At 38.2% G+C, this 16166-nt stretch overlaps 1 protein-coding gene across 1 annotated transcript in view; it reads right to left on the bottom strand.

Moving 5' to 3' along the window:
- Positions 1 to 10017: 10017 nt before the first annotated feature.
- The window catches only part of RFX6 (regulatory factor X6), a 58616-nt gene continuing 52467 nt past the window's right edge, over positions 10018 to 16166 (bottom strand). The window contains exons 17-19 of the mRNA XM_004382749.1: positions 14854 to 15366; positions 13780 to 13992; positions 10018 to 10863 (exon numbers count right to left, since the gene is read on the bottom strand). Of these exons, the coding sequence (XP_004382806.1) occupies positions 10682 to 10863; positions 13780 to 13992; positions 14854 to 15366 (908 nt within the window). The 3' untranslated portion in view covers positions 10018 to 10681. The remainder of the gene's footprint in view (positions 10864 to 13779; positions 13993 to 14853; positions 15367 to 16166) is intronic.

The raw sequence follows: 16166 nt of genomic DNA on the forward strand, positions 1-16166 counted from the left end.
TAAGGCTTCTTTCATGATTGTTTGTGTCACATGCTAATGTCCCGGAATATTTTAGAGCCATTGGGGCTATTGATTTAAGTAAGCATTTTCATCTTAATTGGCCATTTATCATTCATATTCCTATGCTTTCTACTTTGGCCACAAAACATAAAGGAAATCCCAGTATCTCTGCAGTGATTACTTTTGTCATCTAAAAATTGAGTAAACCTTCCAACTGCAGATAAAATTTCAAATAGCATATAAATTATATTGATTGATATTGGACCCAAGATTAACAGATGAGAAAAACGAGTCTTAAGGAGAAAAAGTGAAAAAGCCCTAGGCTCATGCAGAGGAGTTCAGGCCTTATTCTGAAATCAAACAGGACCCAGCAAAGGATCTTGAGCAGAAGAGCAATATGCGTTTAAGAAAGATCCCTCCAGGACCTGTAAGGCAGAGGGTGGATTGAGTGGGGCTAATACCATATCTGGAAACGCTGGTGGCATAGTGGATTAAGTAAGTGCTACAGCTGTTAACCTAAAGGTCTGCAGTTCGAATCCACCAGGTGCTCCTTGGAAACTCTATGGGGCAGTTCTACTATGTCCTATAGGGTCACTATGAGTTGGAGTCTAGTCGACAGCAACAATACCATTCTCCTGACAAAAGATGAAAGTTTGCCCAAGGGCATTGTACATGAGGGTGAAAAAGATGAGAGCTCAGAAAGATAATTAGTGAGGTAATCAAGTGACTAGACGAAGGGGGCAGTAAGGGAAAGTTTAGGATGACTCCTGGATTTCTGGCTTCCTTAGGCGAGGGAAAACATGGTGAGAATGGAATCTGAGAATGTAGGGAGTGGTTCCAGGTCTGTATGTGCTGAGTTTCAGATGCCTGCAGAACACCTTGGGGGAGATGTTCAATAATTGATGTTTGGATATTCAGCTTAGTAGTTTGGGAGACTGCTCTTGGCTCTGGTGAAGATTTTTCTTATAATAATAATAAAGAGAGCAGAAAACACCTTGTCCTTTATGCAGTTTTGAAGTTTAGAAATGTTTAACATATATTTCTCCAGTTTGCAAATTAGCAAATATTCAAGTGCAAAGCGCTTTTCTGTAGCCAATGATTTTTGATTATAAATTTACCCATTTGTATTTTAAAAGATACAAATTTAATTGAGTTTTAAGAGGGAAGAAAACTAATCAATGAATAATAATTTATTCCTAATAGATATTTTCATAGATTATTTTTATGATTATTCATTAAGGTCTGTGAAAACAAAGATAATCAGACTGAAGCACTGACATTTTCCCTACTAGAATTATTGATTAATAGTGGAAGAATTTGCATCATTGTATGAAACTGGTAAAATATGTCTAAGTATAAATTGTTTTCAAATATTGTTTTTAATCTTGTTTTAATATCTATCAGACCATATTGTGCCCTATGAGCATCGCTTCTATGAAACCATATTTGAGTAGTTAATGATTTACCACATTTTGCTTTTTTCATTTGCTTTTACGTTATAAATTCTTATTTAATGAGACTGGCCTAGGATATCTTATTAGACAACTCTAGGAATAGGGCAGTCTGCATTACACATAAAAGCATATAAAAACAATCTACATTGCTTCAATAATACTACTTATTCAATGGGGTTTGAATAATAATGATAATGTAACAGTTACCATTTATTGAGCCTATGCAATAAATCAAGAACCATGCCCTAAATCATTTTTTAAGCCTTAGCTCACTAATTCTCATAAAAATCCTTCTGTGATAACTATTATTAAGGCCATTTTACAGATGAAAACAGATGTCATTTTACAGATGATTCGCTTACTTTGGACGCATCATCAGGAAAGACAACTTGCTGGAAAAGAACATCACGTTTAGTAAAGTAGAGGTCCAACAAAAATAAGGGAACCCTCAGCGAGGTGAATCTATACAATAGCCAAAACAATGGACTAAAACATACTACCGATCCCAAAGATGGTGCAGGAACGGGCAATGCTTTTTTTTGTTCTGTTGGACATAATGTCGCCATGAGTCAGAGCTGTTAGAGGTAAATCTGGGGTTCTTGGGGAGATGCCTTTCCTAGTCCTCACACATCTTACCTGAATCTTTCCACACCTGGAATTCCTTAACAAAAACTTGTGACTGGTTTAAGTCCCCGTAGTCTCAAACCCAGGACAACCAGAGAAAACCTACACAGGAGTTTCACTAGGTTGAGCCGCTTAGCACTGAAACACGTGTGAAAGATAAGTTGCTCCTTTTCATTTCCAGAGATCACTAGTCAGTACTTGGTTGCTTTTCCCTTGCACTCCCTGGGAAGCATCAGAATGTGAAAGAACCACTAATAGACCAAAAGCTTCAATGTAACCTTGAGGGATTTTTCCACTAGCTTGATACCTCAGGCAACTGGATACTCAGCTTCCTGTGAAAACGCTTCAGGTACATTTTCTAGGTGAAGTTTCTTTGGGTAGCAGAGAGTTGACAAGAACATATGAATTGTGCAATAGCCAGACTATGCACAATACACCAAAAAAAAATGAGGGAAAAACAGCAAATCAAATAGTACAAACATATTCAAAACCCAAACCAAACATATTGCCATCAAGTTGATTCCGACTCATAGCGACCCTATAGGACAGGGTAGAACTGCCCCATAGGGCTTTCAAGGCTGTAATCTTTATGGAAGAAGGCTGCCACATCTTTCTCCTGCAGAGTGACTGGTGGGTTCAAACCGCCAACCTTTCAGTTAGCACCCCAACAACACTTCATCACTGCACCACCAGGGTTCCTTATACAAACATATTAAACGCCCCCCAAATTACAAGGCAAGAAAACTTGCCATTTTTGAATATAAAATATGGAAACAGTTTCATTTTTCACAGGGGATCATGTGTAAAGCATTAATAAGCTAAAATACACAAAGCCAAATGACAAATCCTGATTAACAAACTGCCCATGAAACTCATATTTGCCTCAGTGTGTTTAAAGATGCTTGAAGGCTGTAAATCTCTGACCCTCATTCTGACTATTGATTGGTAAGATCACCACCCTTGTTTTTAACTAATAAAAACAATGGTTTCTCTTTACTTTAGAGCAGGTATCATATTGAGTAGTTAATTTTTCACTTTTGTAAATGTGTTCCTCACCCAATTCTCGCTTGGAGGCTCTAAAACATCTATTTTAAGAAAAGAGGTGGAGTCACCACGTTACACTGAGAAACCCTGGCTCTGACCTTCTCTTCACCCCTAGTTCCCTTCAACTTTAGGGTTAAAACCAGTCACATCAGCAATACAGAAAAATGCCATTTGAAAGTAATGTACACGTTTTTCCTTAACCTGCTCTTTAAATCTATTTTTCAATAGAGAAAATTCAGAATTGAATTTATGGAAGAATAGAGAATTCTGTTAAAACATGTTTTATCAGCTGAAATCATTTTTTTTAAAGAGACTCAAATTAAAACCCTCATGAAGAATTCCCCGAGATTAAGTTTCCTTAAATATGTGTCGTCATATTACAGAAAAAGGGTTTAGAAGCTATTTTAAATTTTGAAATCTAGGAAAGCAATGCTATTTTTCATCAGGAAGATGTTTCAGTATTTCAGTTTATAAAAATCTCAGCTTGACATTTTTACCAGACTCTTCTATTTCTTTACAGACCTTCACAATTTTACAATTTTATCATGCTTTACCAATAAATAGAGCCCTAGTGGCATGGTGGTTAAGAGCTCAGCTGCTAACCAAAAGGTCAGCAGTTCGAATCCACCAGCTGCTCCTTGGAAACCCTACGGGGCAGTTCTACTCTATCCTACAGGGTCACTATGAGTCAGAACCAACTCGATGGAAATTTTTGTTGTTGTTGTTGTTGGGGGGCAGAAGGTATCAATAAGTAAGATCATTAAAGCTTGAAAGTCCCAGGAATATCTCTCTGCACTCACTCTGGCAACTCTTCCTAGTTCTCTGTGCTTCGCCACACCCTTCATATTTTACTCCCAGTCACAGATTCTTCACATGTTGGATTGCTGCTATGAACACTTGTCTGCCCAGTCGCCCCACCCCAGCCCCGACCTCCTTCGCCATCACCACCTACTCCCTACTCATTCTTCAAGTCTCAACTATCAAAGAAGCGTCCCTGACCAGCTCTCCCCACCTCACCCGCTTCACCCCTCACACATCTCCATGTCTTCAAGTTATAATTTCTCTGCACAGCCTTCATTTCTTTTCACAGTTTCAATTAATAATTTTTTAATTGCAATCATTTTCATAAATTTTTGGCTTAATTTCTGTTTCCCTTTGTAAAGTATAAGCTCCATGAGGGGAGGGACCTTATCTGTTCTTCCCATCATCAGTGTAGCAGACATAATTTTTTAGCATGTGGAATGAAAGGAAATATCTCCTGGGACCTGATACACATTCATTCGTTACCAAAACCAGACCAAGCATAAGAACATTACCAAGACTAGTCAAGCAATAAATAAATGTTAAATTCATTGAGATTAAATGAAATATTTGTCAACAATGAGATAAAAGCTTTCAGTAAGACCAGGAGTCTAGAAGTATTATACAATTATATGTCCAAAGCTTTCCACGCTATTGAATGGACAGAGAGGCTTTTACTAGAATCTTATGATATGACCGGTAAGAGGGTCAAACTAATGAGTGGTAAATGTTATCCTCATAAACATCTGCATGAATGTGACTGAAATTATAGACATTAAAAGGTATTCTGGGAAAAAAATCAAAGATCTTCCCAGCTAGATTAATTCTACAAAGAACTAAATAAAAATAAAATTCTGCTTATTCTGGAAAATGGGTTATTGTTTTAACAGGAAACGTTTCTACCGTAGTACTAAGTACCCCAAGATCAATAAAAATTAAGTGCTATTTATAGGATTTTGATATTAGAAAAGTACTTGAAAATTTTTGTATCAATCAGAACATAAATGTGACCTCATTTTGTGATTAACTATACCTCAAAATTAGTGAGTATATTATTCATTAGAGTCCATTCACAGCTCCCAATCCTTTCCAGCTACTGCTAGTGCCTCTAATCAAGGAATAACTGAAATCTATCTTCTTCATTTAATCAGTATGTTTTTGGAACAGACAGGCTGTGTTCTCTGCCATTTGCAAAATAAAGGATTTACTTTAGAATTCAATAACTGAATGAGATGGTACAATAACCTTTTATATAAGTTCATCATTTATCTTTCCCAAAGAACAAAATGTCCTGTATGCCATAATCACCATTGTTTTCTTTTCTAGATGGTTTTTATTTACATTTCTATAACTCATCCCAGATTGTACATCTGCCTTCGAAATACAATGTGAGCAGTTTCTATTCCAAGCCTTACAAGAGCTCATAACTGCTATTGTGACACTTGTGTGACAATTAATTTCACTCCCTGTTGTATAGAAATCTGAGTACCTGTAATATCCTTTTCCAGGGAGTTCAGCCATATCACTCTCATTTACCTCATGCTTTTTTGAAGAGTTGGAGTTTGGGGTTCGGGTTTCAGAATTCATTTATCTTAATGGCTTTTTTAGTGGGAAGGGGTGTGAGAGGACTATGCACTGTCTAAGCTGACTTTCAAGAATGGGTAGTCTTCTTTGTCCTGTGTTTATTACCTGCATTTGTGTGAGCACAAATTCAGTGATTCAAAAATAATAATCAGTGATTCTCTAATTTACCATTTCTCAAGTTTTTCTGCAGAAAAGGAAACATACAGTTGTCAGCCTGGGAGTGTGGTCACAGCAGCTGTACTGAGTGGCTAAAGATTGTGTCTATCGAGGGCTCCAAGGGCAAATTCAAGTGGGCAGGGGAGATTTGAGCACTATTTCTCACTGGTCAGGACAGTGTAGCTGCGGCTCTGGTGTTCCACAGCAGGCCTAGGAACCTGGCATCTCAGTGTCCCATAGAGCGGCCTACCCATTGCTAGAATCCCTGGGTGGTACAATTAATGCACTCAGCTGCCAGTAGAAAGATTGGAGGTCTGAATCCATCCAGAGACTCCTCAGAAGAAAGGCTTGGCAAACTACTTCTGAAAATTCAGCCATTAAAAACCCTATGGAGCTAGGAAGAAAGGCCAGGTGATTTACTTCCAAAAATTAGCCAATGAAAACCCTATGGAGCACAGTTCATACCTGGGGTTGCTTTGATCAGCCATAAAAATAGGAGTTTCTAATTTCTCTTGAAGGTTGGGAAATTTGCAGCCCCGGCTGCATCTCTGCAGAGTGGTGGTCAGAAGGAACTGCCAGTGGCTCCTACTTTGGAAGATGCAGATGTAGAACAACTCCAGTTTTCTTGGACTCCACAACTCATCCCATCGTTAACTCATCTCCTCACCTACCTGAACCCCAGGGTATTTCCACTTGTAACACTTGATATACCAAATCTCACACTTCCTGATTTCAGTTTAGGTCATAATCCTAGGGCATTAAAGAGGTCTATGGGTTTGATGAAAAGAGGTAAGTTCAGAGAGTACTTTATCAATCCCCCAGCTGGGAACGTGTGGACCTAGATCCAACACGGAGAAGATGAACATCCCTCCCTAACTGTACAGTAGTCCCCCCCTTATCTCCCGTAGTTTCAGTTACCTGCGGTCAACTGCGGTCCTACTGTTATGGGTCAATGATCCAGGATCACCCAAAGCAGACCTCATTCACATAACATTTATTACAGTATATTGCTATAACTGTTGTATTTCATTATTAGTTATTGCTGTTAATCTCTTACTGTGCCTAATTTATAAATTAAACTTTATCATAGGTATGTATGTATAGGACAAAACATAGTATATAGAGGGTTCAGTACTAACCACGGTTTCAGGCATTCACTGGAGGTCTTGGAACATATGCCCCTGCAGATAAAGGGGACTACAGTATTCAGCTTACAGCATGGTCAACATGCAGAGAAGCTCACCCAAAGAGTCCCTCCATTCTGAATGGCATATCTTGTGGGGCTACAAAAGTTGGAAACAAATCAGATGGTGGTGGTGGTGTTAGCTGCCGCTCAGTTGGCTCTCGTTTATGGCAACCTTACGTATAATAAAATGAAACATTGCCCTATCCTACACCATCTCCAAGATCATTGGTATGTTGGAGCCCGTTGTTGTGACTATTGTGCCAATCCATCTCATTATGGGGTTTCCTCATTGTTGTTGACCCTCTGCTCTACCAACCATCGTGGCCTTTTCTAGAGAATGGTCTTTCCTGATGACCTGTCCAAAGTAAGCAAGCCAAAGTCTTGCCATCCTTGTTTATAAGAAGCATTCTGGCTAAATAACAAACTGACTCAAAAAAATAGTGAATATCACCCGTAATCACTGGGCTCCTTTGAAAAAATCACCTGTATGAGACCAAATATTCAACAATGACTTGAAAACAAAGAGGAGACTATAAGGGGGCTAGGAAACTAGATTAATGGAAACAGAACAACCAGAATGGAAATAATGAGAGTGTTCACGTATTGTGAAGAATGCAACCAAGGTCACTGAACAACTTGTGTAGAAATTGTTGAATGGGAGCCTAAACTGTTGTGTAAACCTTCATTGAAAACACAAAAAAATATTATTTAAAAAAAAAAAAAAAACCCTGTGGAGCACATTTCTGCTCTGGCACACATGGGGTCACCATGAATTGGAATTGACTTGAAGGCAACTGGCTTTTAACCCATTGCTGCCTACTGGGGCCACTCTCGTGACTCAGTTTCTCTCTAGCTCTATTTCTCTCTCTGTTTCTAGCCTTACTCCTCTGCCTTTTTGTTTTCCTAGGCTGTGTGTATGAGTTTTACAGTCACAATTCCTGAGAAGAAATCTGATTGGGTTATTTAAATACCACTAATAAGGAGTGCCACTACAGAGTAAAATTTTGGGTCAATCACCTCACAGCCTACTGGTCTACCTCTAAGCTTTTGAGGTGGAACAATTCATTGTACAAGTCTGTCCTACACATTATAGGATATTCACATTTCTGGTCCTGGCACTAAATTCCTATGCACCTGCTCCCTACCCCACCCCAACTTTAGGCATAGAAGCAAACAAAAACATCCCCCCCCCATTTCTAAAATGGGGTCTAGGCATGTGAGGTCTTGAAAGTCTCAGGGACTCTTCTCTCAAAGCAGGAACAAAAAGAAAGATTTTACATCGCACCATAATTGGAATTTAGCTTAAATTTTTTTTTTAAATAAAATACTTTCTCATCTGGAAGCAGAGAACTCAGCAGAGCTATTTAGTCTGCTTCTCTGATTTTCCTCAATGCAACACTGCCTGGAGAGAGAAAAACAAACCAGGTACCTTCTGATCTGTGATTCTATATTAATGACGTACTGGATTTTATTTTTCCTTCAGGATGTGACAAAAGAGGCTTTTGATCTCAAAATTGTGTTAAGAATCCTCTGAATTAATGGGTGAATTCATTTGTCATTATGTCTTTTAATTATATAACCACCATAACAAGATTTGAAAAATAGTACCCTAAGAATTGAGTTATAAACCTCGCGTTTTTGAACTCTGATCTCTAACCTCAATTTTGCATTTCACAGAAGCATTATCTTAAGCAGGTCAAATCTTTATAATTGATACTCCACATTTCCAAAAATGAAGAATAATATATTTACTTTGGAAAGGTCCATAATAAAAATACACTAAAAAGCTAGGCAAGGTATTTTGACTAAATTAAAATTAACAAAAAGAATAGCAGAAAACTCTTTGAGCATCCGGACTTTAGTTCCCTGAAGGAAGCTATACTTAAAGGTTGAGTATAGCTAAAGGGCAGACAAGTAGTCATTCTTCTCATGCTCCTTCTAGGTAAGATTAAATACCCTGTCAACTTGAGTTCATGCAGTAGTGCATTGCCTCTCCAGTGACTTTTGGAAATATAGGAGGTGTTTTTGGCTGTCACAATGTAGTCTCCATGCTAATAATTCCTGCCCTATCCAATCCACCTCATCCCTCCAATTGCTGCTAGATGTTCCCTAAATATCACTTGCCCCTCATTGCATTTCTTCTCAAAAATCTTTAGTGATCCTCAGTTTCCCATCATATTACCCCTCATCATTATATTAAAACATATTAAAGGTGAGAGAAGTGTCCTTTTCATCTTTGTATACTCCACTGTGTCTGGCACAGTATCCGACACATACTAGATGTGGAACATATATTTAATTACAGTACAATAAATTTGTTTTTTAGCTTTTAAGACTTATGTCCACACACTTCTTAAGGTTGTTTTGTTTACTATTTCAATCTAAGCCCTATTGATTTCACTTTCCTTTGTACTCCTACAATATTACTATACTAAAGAAGAGAACATTTATTTTGCTATTTTTCATGACTTACTACCATTGAAAATTTTTTCTGTTCAATTATTTGATCATAAGCAACACTACTGAGCACACTACTGAGCAAATAGTAGCAACACTTCCACAAGTCCATGGATCACTGTTTATTGCTTGCTGAGAACAATCCTACAGTTTGTCTTTACCAAATTACACCATGATATATAATGGGTATTTGGGGGCTTGCAGACTCTTAATGACGTACCTGGGGTTTACAGGATAGTCTGATCCTTAATACAAATAATATGGGGCCTGTTGTAAAACTATAGGAGGAGCCTGCAAAGTTAATGAAGTTTCCTATTGTCAACCATGAATCTTACAACAGCATTTTAAGCCAAGACATGAAAAAGAAAAAAGATAGATGGTGTATCAAATTGTATTAATTTGTAAGTAATGAATCCTTCACTTCTAAATTGGCCTTTGCCTACAGATGATCCCTGAATGCTCATTTAATCTCAATTTATAAGCAAGGTAGTGGGTTAAAGATTGTCTCCAAATCTTTGTAGAAATTTAAACAGTCTACCGATATCTTTAGATTTACACGCATTTGAATAGGATATGCAAATATTCTTGAATTATGGTGTTTTGACCAACCGGCTCTACTCTTGAACTTGATATCCAAAGGAGTTCTGCCCACAAATCCCCGACATTCTTCAGAAACTGTACCAACCCTGAGAGTAATCAAGCCTTTAAAAATATTTCCATACATTATTTATTTCTTATTCTCTTTTTTAAATAAAGAAGTGAAAGTGTTTATCATCTCTGTCCAGTTACATAGAAATGGGATAATGCTATGTAACAGAAATCATCACACTAATGCAGAGGAGTTGAAAGTCAAGCAACTTTGGTTTAGGCTAAATTGCATTAAGTCTTGACCTTGTAAACATTTCCATAGGAGGTAGAACATACACATTTGACTTTTTGTCAAATAAGGGATAGTAAACAGTGGTTCTGAGAGCCTAATAAATTAAGGGTATTATAAAGGCATTAAATAAACTTTTCTCTTTTTTAGAAACCATAGATGAAACAGCACACAATTTTTCAATAAATTAGAAAGTGAAATATTAACTCTTCATAGTTGAGATGTTTGTATCTTCAAATCTTCACTGATTCCATTTGATAATATTTGAAACTATGATTAATAATGAGATCACGTTTTAAGCAATTTGTGTGCAGCACAAATTCTGCAAGTAGCTCCTTTCTCTATGGGATTCTCCATAGTTTTGGACCAATGACTTGAAAAAAAGTCCAGTCACTTCATAGTCCATTTTCTTTACTCTCCTAGTATTCAGATGAGTGAATAACAATATTTGGGCAGTGGAAATTTTGAAAGTTTCAACCCCTTCCCAACACTGTTGGTTTAAGTCCCTCCAGCTCCAGCTGCTGTTCCCATGAACACAGTGTTGATAGGTGGTAAAGAGGACACCATTTCTCTACTATTTGCACCATGGGAATCCAGAGTTTCTTGAGCTGGATACTGATTAGAAGTTCCATACATACATTGGGAAGAGGAGGAAGGAATCGGGGTTTGCAAGCCAGATGCTGAAACAGAAAATATAATTAACAATTGAAAATTGACTGGCATTTTCTTTTCTGTACTAAATTTGAGTGTTTATGGTTTGTCAAATAATCCTCATCTTTTCTTTCATTTTTACCCTTAGTATTCTCCTATTGTTGTTGTTGTATATGCCGTCAAGTCGATTCCCACTCATAGCAACCCTATGTGACAAAGAAGAACTGCCCCATAGGGCTTCCTAAGCTGTAATTTTTACAGGAGCAGATTGCCAGGTCTTTTCTCCCACAGAGGTTCTGGGTGGGTTCAAACAGCTAACAATTGTTATTTCTTCCACACATTTCAGAATGAAAACTCAATTTCAACTTAAACTCAGACAGCTCTACAACCAAAATATGTCCCCAACCTACCATTCCTTTCCATCTGCCCCTCCACAACCTTAGGCCAGACCACCATCTTCTCCCACCTGGATGAACATATAAACCTCGTATCTGGTCTCATGACCCTCATCTCTTCCCCGCCCTCCACCCTCCAGACAGCAGCCAGAATGATCTTGCAAAAGTGTAAATGAGATTGCACTCTTCTGATCAAACATTACAATGACTTCCCATTACTCTTAGAACAAAATCTAAACCCCTTGCCATGGTCTATGACACCCTATGTTAATTGTTTTCTGCCTGTCTGATTTATTTTGCTCCGCTCTCTTCTTCATTCACAGTGCTCATCTCACACTAGCCTTCTTTCTGCCTATTGAGCTTTGCAAACATGTCTCCTTTTCAAAGGCTGGGCACTTGCTGTTTCTGCCTAGAACTGCACCATCAGACTTTCACATGGTTATCTCCTTACCACTCAACTTTCAATTCATATGTTTCTGCCTTAGGATTTCTTTCCCAATGACCCCACCTAAAGCCACTTCTCTACTTTCTGCCATTTTACTCTATTTAATCATCTTCAGAGTACCTAAAACTATCTTTTTAATGTATTTGTTCACATATTCATTGTCTTGCTCTCCCTCTACTAGGATGTAAACTTCTTGCAGGCAAGAACTCTGGCCGATTTACCACCATATCCTCCCCACAACTTAGTTCTCAAAAGAAATTGACTAACTGGCTCTCTAACTCTGTATTTTCTTTATTTATGGTTGTTTCCATCTCACTGCTGTTCTTCTCATTTTTCTAACTACCATCTTCTCTGTCATTAAGAACTAGGCTTTATAACTAAGGGAATCTATAAAACCACCAGTTGCCATGGAGTCAAGTTTCATTCATGCAAACACCATGTGTGTCAGAGTAGAACTGTGCTCCATAGGGTTTTTAATGGCTGATTTTTTGGAAATAGATCATCAAGCCTTTCTTCCCAGGTGCTTCCAAGTGGATTTGAACTTCCAACCTTTCAGTTAGCAGCCAAGTGTGCTAACTGTTTGCACCACCCAGGGACTCCAGGGAATCTATAGTGGGTCCCAATTCTCTTTGCACTATTAACCCACTTAACTCTAGTCCCTCTTTTCACCTGGAAGCCCTCTTTGCAATTTACTTATAAGCCAGTTCTGACAACTAAAATTTAGAATCCACTCTACGCCCAACCTCTGTTCCATCAACGCTTCCACTATCTCTACAAGTAAATAGAACTAATAGTAACAATCACAATACAGTACACTTTAGTCTCATGGTGAGGAAACTTCCTGAAGTGGAATTTTCTGCTTCATTAGAGTAACCTAGAAGCAATGACTATTTGCAGATAGCAGGTGATGAGCTGCTAGACTCTGCTCAGGGAGCATCTGTGACAGTCACAGGAAGTGAAGAAGTGCTTCGAATTGAATTATTGAAAAAACACACTGAGTGAGGAGAGATGGAATTGATCTCGTTTACCCTTATGCTTCAGTTGGGAGTCAATGCCCTTTACTTATGCTAGTCTGAAATCAATTCCAGTGGAAGTTTCAACCATCTCATATAAACTTTAACACTCTACCTTCATACTTACATGAATATACTTGGGTGGTAACTTAGTAATTTTAGAGACTAAATCTATACATATGTTTTCATTCCTTTTTTAACTCACTGATTTATTGAGTTCCTATTATTATAGCCCCTTTGATGGGTGTTGCTGATGCATTTAGTACAAGTTGCAGAATTTCTTTATAGTTGTTTAAGGACAGCAACCTGATTGGAAGGAGATGCTAGGACACTTCTTGACAATAACACTGCTTTGCTCATTGTTACTTCAATTGTATGTTATAGGACGATAAAAATAGCAATATTTTCTATTGAAGTACTAATCATACCTTTCATAAGATTGAGAAAATGCTAGTAGCCTCCATGACAGGATACAATTTTTTTTTTTTTTTAATATGCACTGGCTTTGGGGTACTGATGGAGTCCAAAGACACATCTTAGCACCATCCCTGGGTCCCATAGTGAACAAGAGAGAGTGAAAGGCAGCAATACTGCCCCGATAAAGCTTTTGGACTGCATTTGACAGGTTGTATTAATTTTTGAAAACATAATAGATTCCAGCTATTCTTTTTGGAAGAATCACAGGTCTAGGAGTAGGTTGCACAGTGATACATACTGAGAGATAGTAAGACTGTTAGGAAGAAAGATTTGGTGATCTACTTCTGAAAATCATCCAGTAAAAACCCTATGGACCACAACAGTCTGATCCACAATTGATCATGTGGATGGGGGAGGACCCAGCAGTGTTTCACTTCGTTGTGCATGGGATCTCCATGAGTTGGAGGCTGATTTGAGGGCAGCTAACAACAACAACAGTAACTGTTACCACTGTATATTCAGATACTAAAATATAACTTCAGATCCAAAATGATAAACTAATTGTGGCAACATCAGTACCCAGTTCACCTCAACACTTTTCCCCCCAGAGTAATGCTGCGTACCCGAGTTTAAAGACTTTTTAAAATGTTTTCAAGAACTACTAAAATAATTTACCTACTACTGGAGTCCGACAGGCAACTGAAGGTGATGTGTCTGCATAAAATGAGCTGGTCTGCTTTCTGCTACTGTCATCTAAAATGTTAAGTGGATCATGGATGTCACTGTAGGGAGGCAGTGAGCGAACACTGCTGATGACGGAGACATGTTGATTCACCATTGATCCAAGTCTGTGAGACTCTGGGTAGTTTACATTGCTCCCATAGTATCCTATAAGAGAAAGCATGGAGAATGTACTGTTAACTTGTTATAAAGAACATTCCAGGGAGGAAAAAAGGGTCAAGGTAATTGAGTAGAGCCTTAAAGATATCAAATTGTAAATATTACATTTGTATCTACATTTACCATATAGAGTTGAACTTGTGCTTATGTAGGAATATGGTTTACCATGCTGGTTTTTTGTTTAAAAAACAAATCAGAGGCACTGTCCTAGTATTAATTTTGAGATACAGACTATGCCCCTCTTATATTTCCCTTATCTAAATTAGCAAGATCTGCCTATGAAGAAAAAAGCACTATTAGCCTCTCACAGAGATTACACTACTTTTCAAAACCATTTTTATTTACAGATTCATGATTGTGGGAGAAAGACTGACCTACACTTAGGAGAGAAGCATCAGAGCAGCCTATACATAGAGCCTATTTTGGTGGTTGAGGGAGTCAACAGGTCTTCACAACCTCCTTTAACTTCAAGTGTCTTATTGGCCTAACAAGGGGCACTGTTTTGGACTTAATCTTTAAAATCTGCTTTTAGTTCTCTAGAAGAAATATTATTGACTAAAAATATTTTCAACAGTCTTATTTTTGGCCATTAAACTTGGTCTCAGGTATATGGTTTGAGATAGTATTTTTTCATCATTTGTGGCATTTAGAAGGACAACTTCAATAAAGCCACAAGAATCAGGGAAAATGTTTCTATGTGGTAAATATCAGCTCCAAATGTCTAGATTTCATGATCTCCAGAAGTCTTACATGAGATGCCATGCTACTCAGCAAGGGTGGATTTCAATGTCTAATTTTGTCTTATTACCATCTCAAAAGCCAGGAAAATTGCTTCAAAAATGTCAGTACCATTTGGTGAATTAGAAGGCAATGCTGCTCCATGGCAGCTGGCAGCTCCTGCATTGCTCAGGAAATTGAAACTTCCTGTGTTTAGAAACTGCATATTGTGTGAATCTTGGGCATGTGAGGATGGTCCATAGGTGGAAGGTGGCCGGGAACTATAGGGAGACCCAGCACAGCTGCTACTGAAGAAGTCTCTGGAAAGCTGTTGTTCACTCCAGGCCATACATCGACCATGCTCGGTGCGGTGAGAATAGAGTCCTGATGGGACATGGGGCTGTGATTTAAACACAGTCTGATAGTTAGAGTTGGTCCCATAAAAGTCATGATTGGCTTGAGGGAGAGTAGGATAAATGGGTTCTGGGTATGCTGAGCAGTGTGATGGGGCTGACAGTACTGGGCCCACACTTGGGGGTCTCCCTGCCGTTGGCCCCTGGTTAATGACGCTTCCTCGGCTCGCCATGGCTGGAGAAATGGGTGGTGTCATCAAATGACCAGCACTCTGGGAAAGCTCCATTTGACCTGGAAAAAAAATTACCGCAGGATTCACTTAGTGGCCATTTACTTCGTGGCATTTTAAGTAGTTATTAAAGTCTATTGGCTCACATTTAAAGCATGTATTTGAATGAGTTATTGATATATCTTTTTTCCGATTTGGTTCACCCTACCATTCAAAAGTAACAGAACTGAAGAGCACCAAAAATCCCAATTTTAAAAATACCATCACAATATGTGTACATTTCACAATGGTGGAGATTTCTGGAGTTTGTGACTATCAAGGAAAGTCTGTGATGGCTCATGCTCCTACAGGAATGAGAATGGCTAGACTTCAAGCTTGGTGAGAGTAAGGCAGCCTGCTGTTCATATTTCTCCATGATTAAAAAACAACCTGATGGTTTGATTTTTATGGTAAAAAAAAAAAAAAAGCAGCACAGGTAATCCCCAACTTATGTAGGAGTTCTGTTCCAACAACTCCTTCATAAGTCGGTTCTGACATAAGTCTAACATTTCTTTTTTTTTTCCTAGTCTTCATTATTATTGCCTTTTATTATCAGTATCTTTGTAAATCTCATCTTTATTTATCTTTGGGGTTGGCATGAGAATGATAACATCAGCAAATTATGTACTGCAACACTGTATGTAGTATATATTACTAATGATAAGATATACCAAAAAAAAGGACTATCATAAGTGCAGTTCGTCATAACTCAAATACATCGTAAGTTGGGGACCACCTATAATGTCAAAATGGACATGACTTCAAAGCAGCCAATTTAAAACATCATGCAAGCACCACTGATGAGCAATGTGACTTAGGAATG

Source organism: Trichechus manatus, unplaced genomic scaffold (genome assembly GCF_000243295.1).
Source record: "Trichechus manatus latirostris isolate Lorelei unplaced genomic scaffold, TriManLat1.0 scaffold00098, whole genome shotgun sequence".
In the NCBI taxonomy this organism is placed as follows: Eukaryota; Metazoa; Chordata; class Mammalia; order Sirenia; family Trichechidae; genus Trichechus; species Trichechus manatus.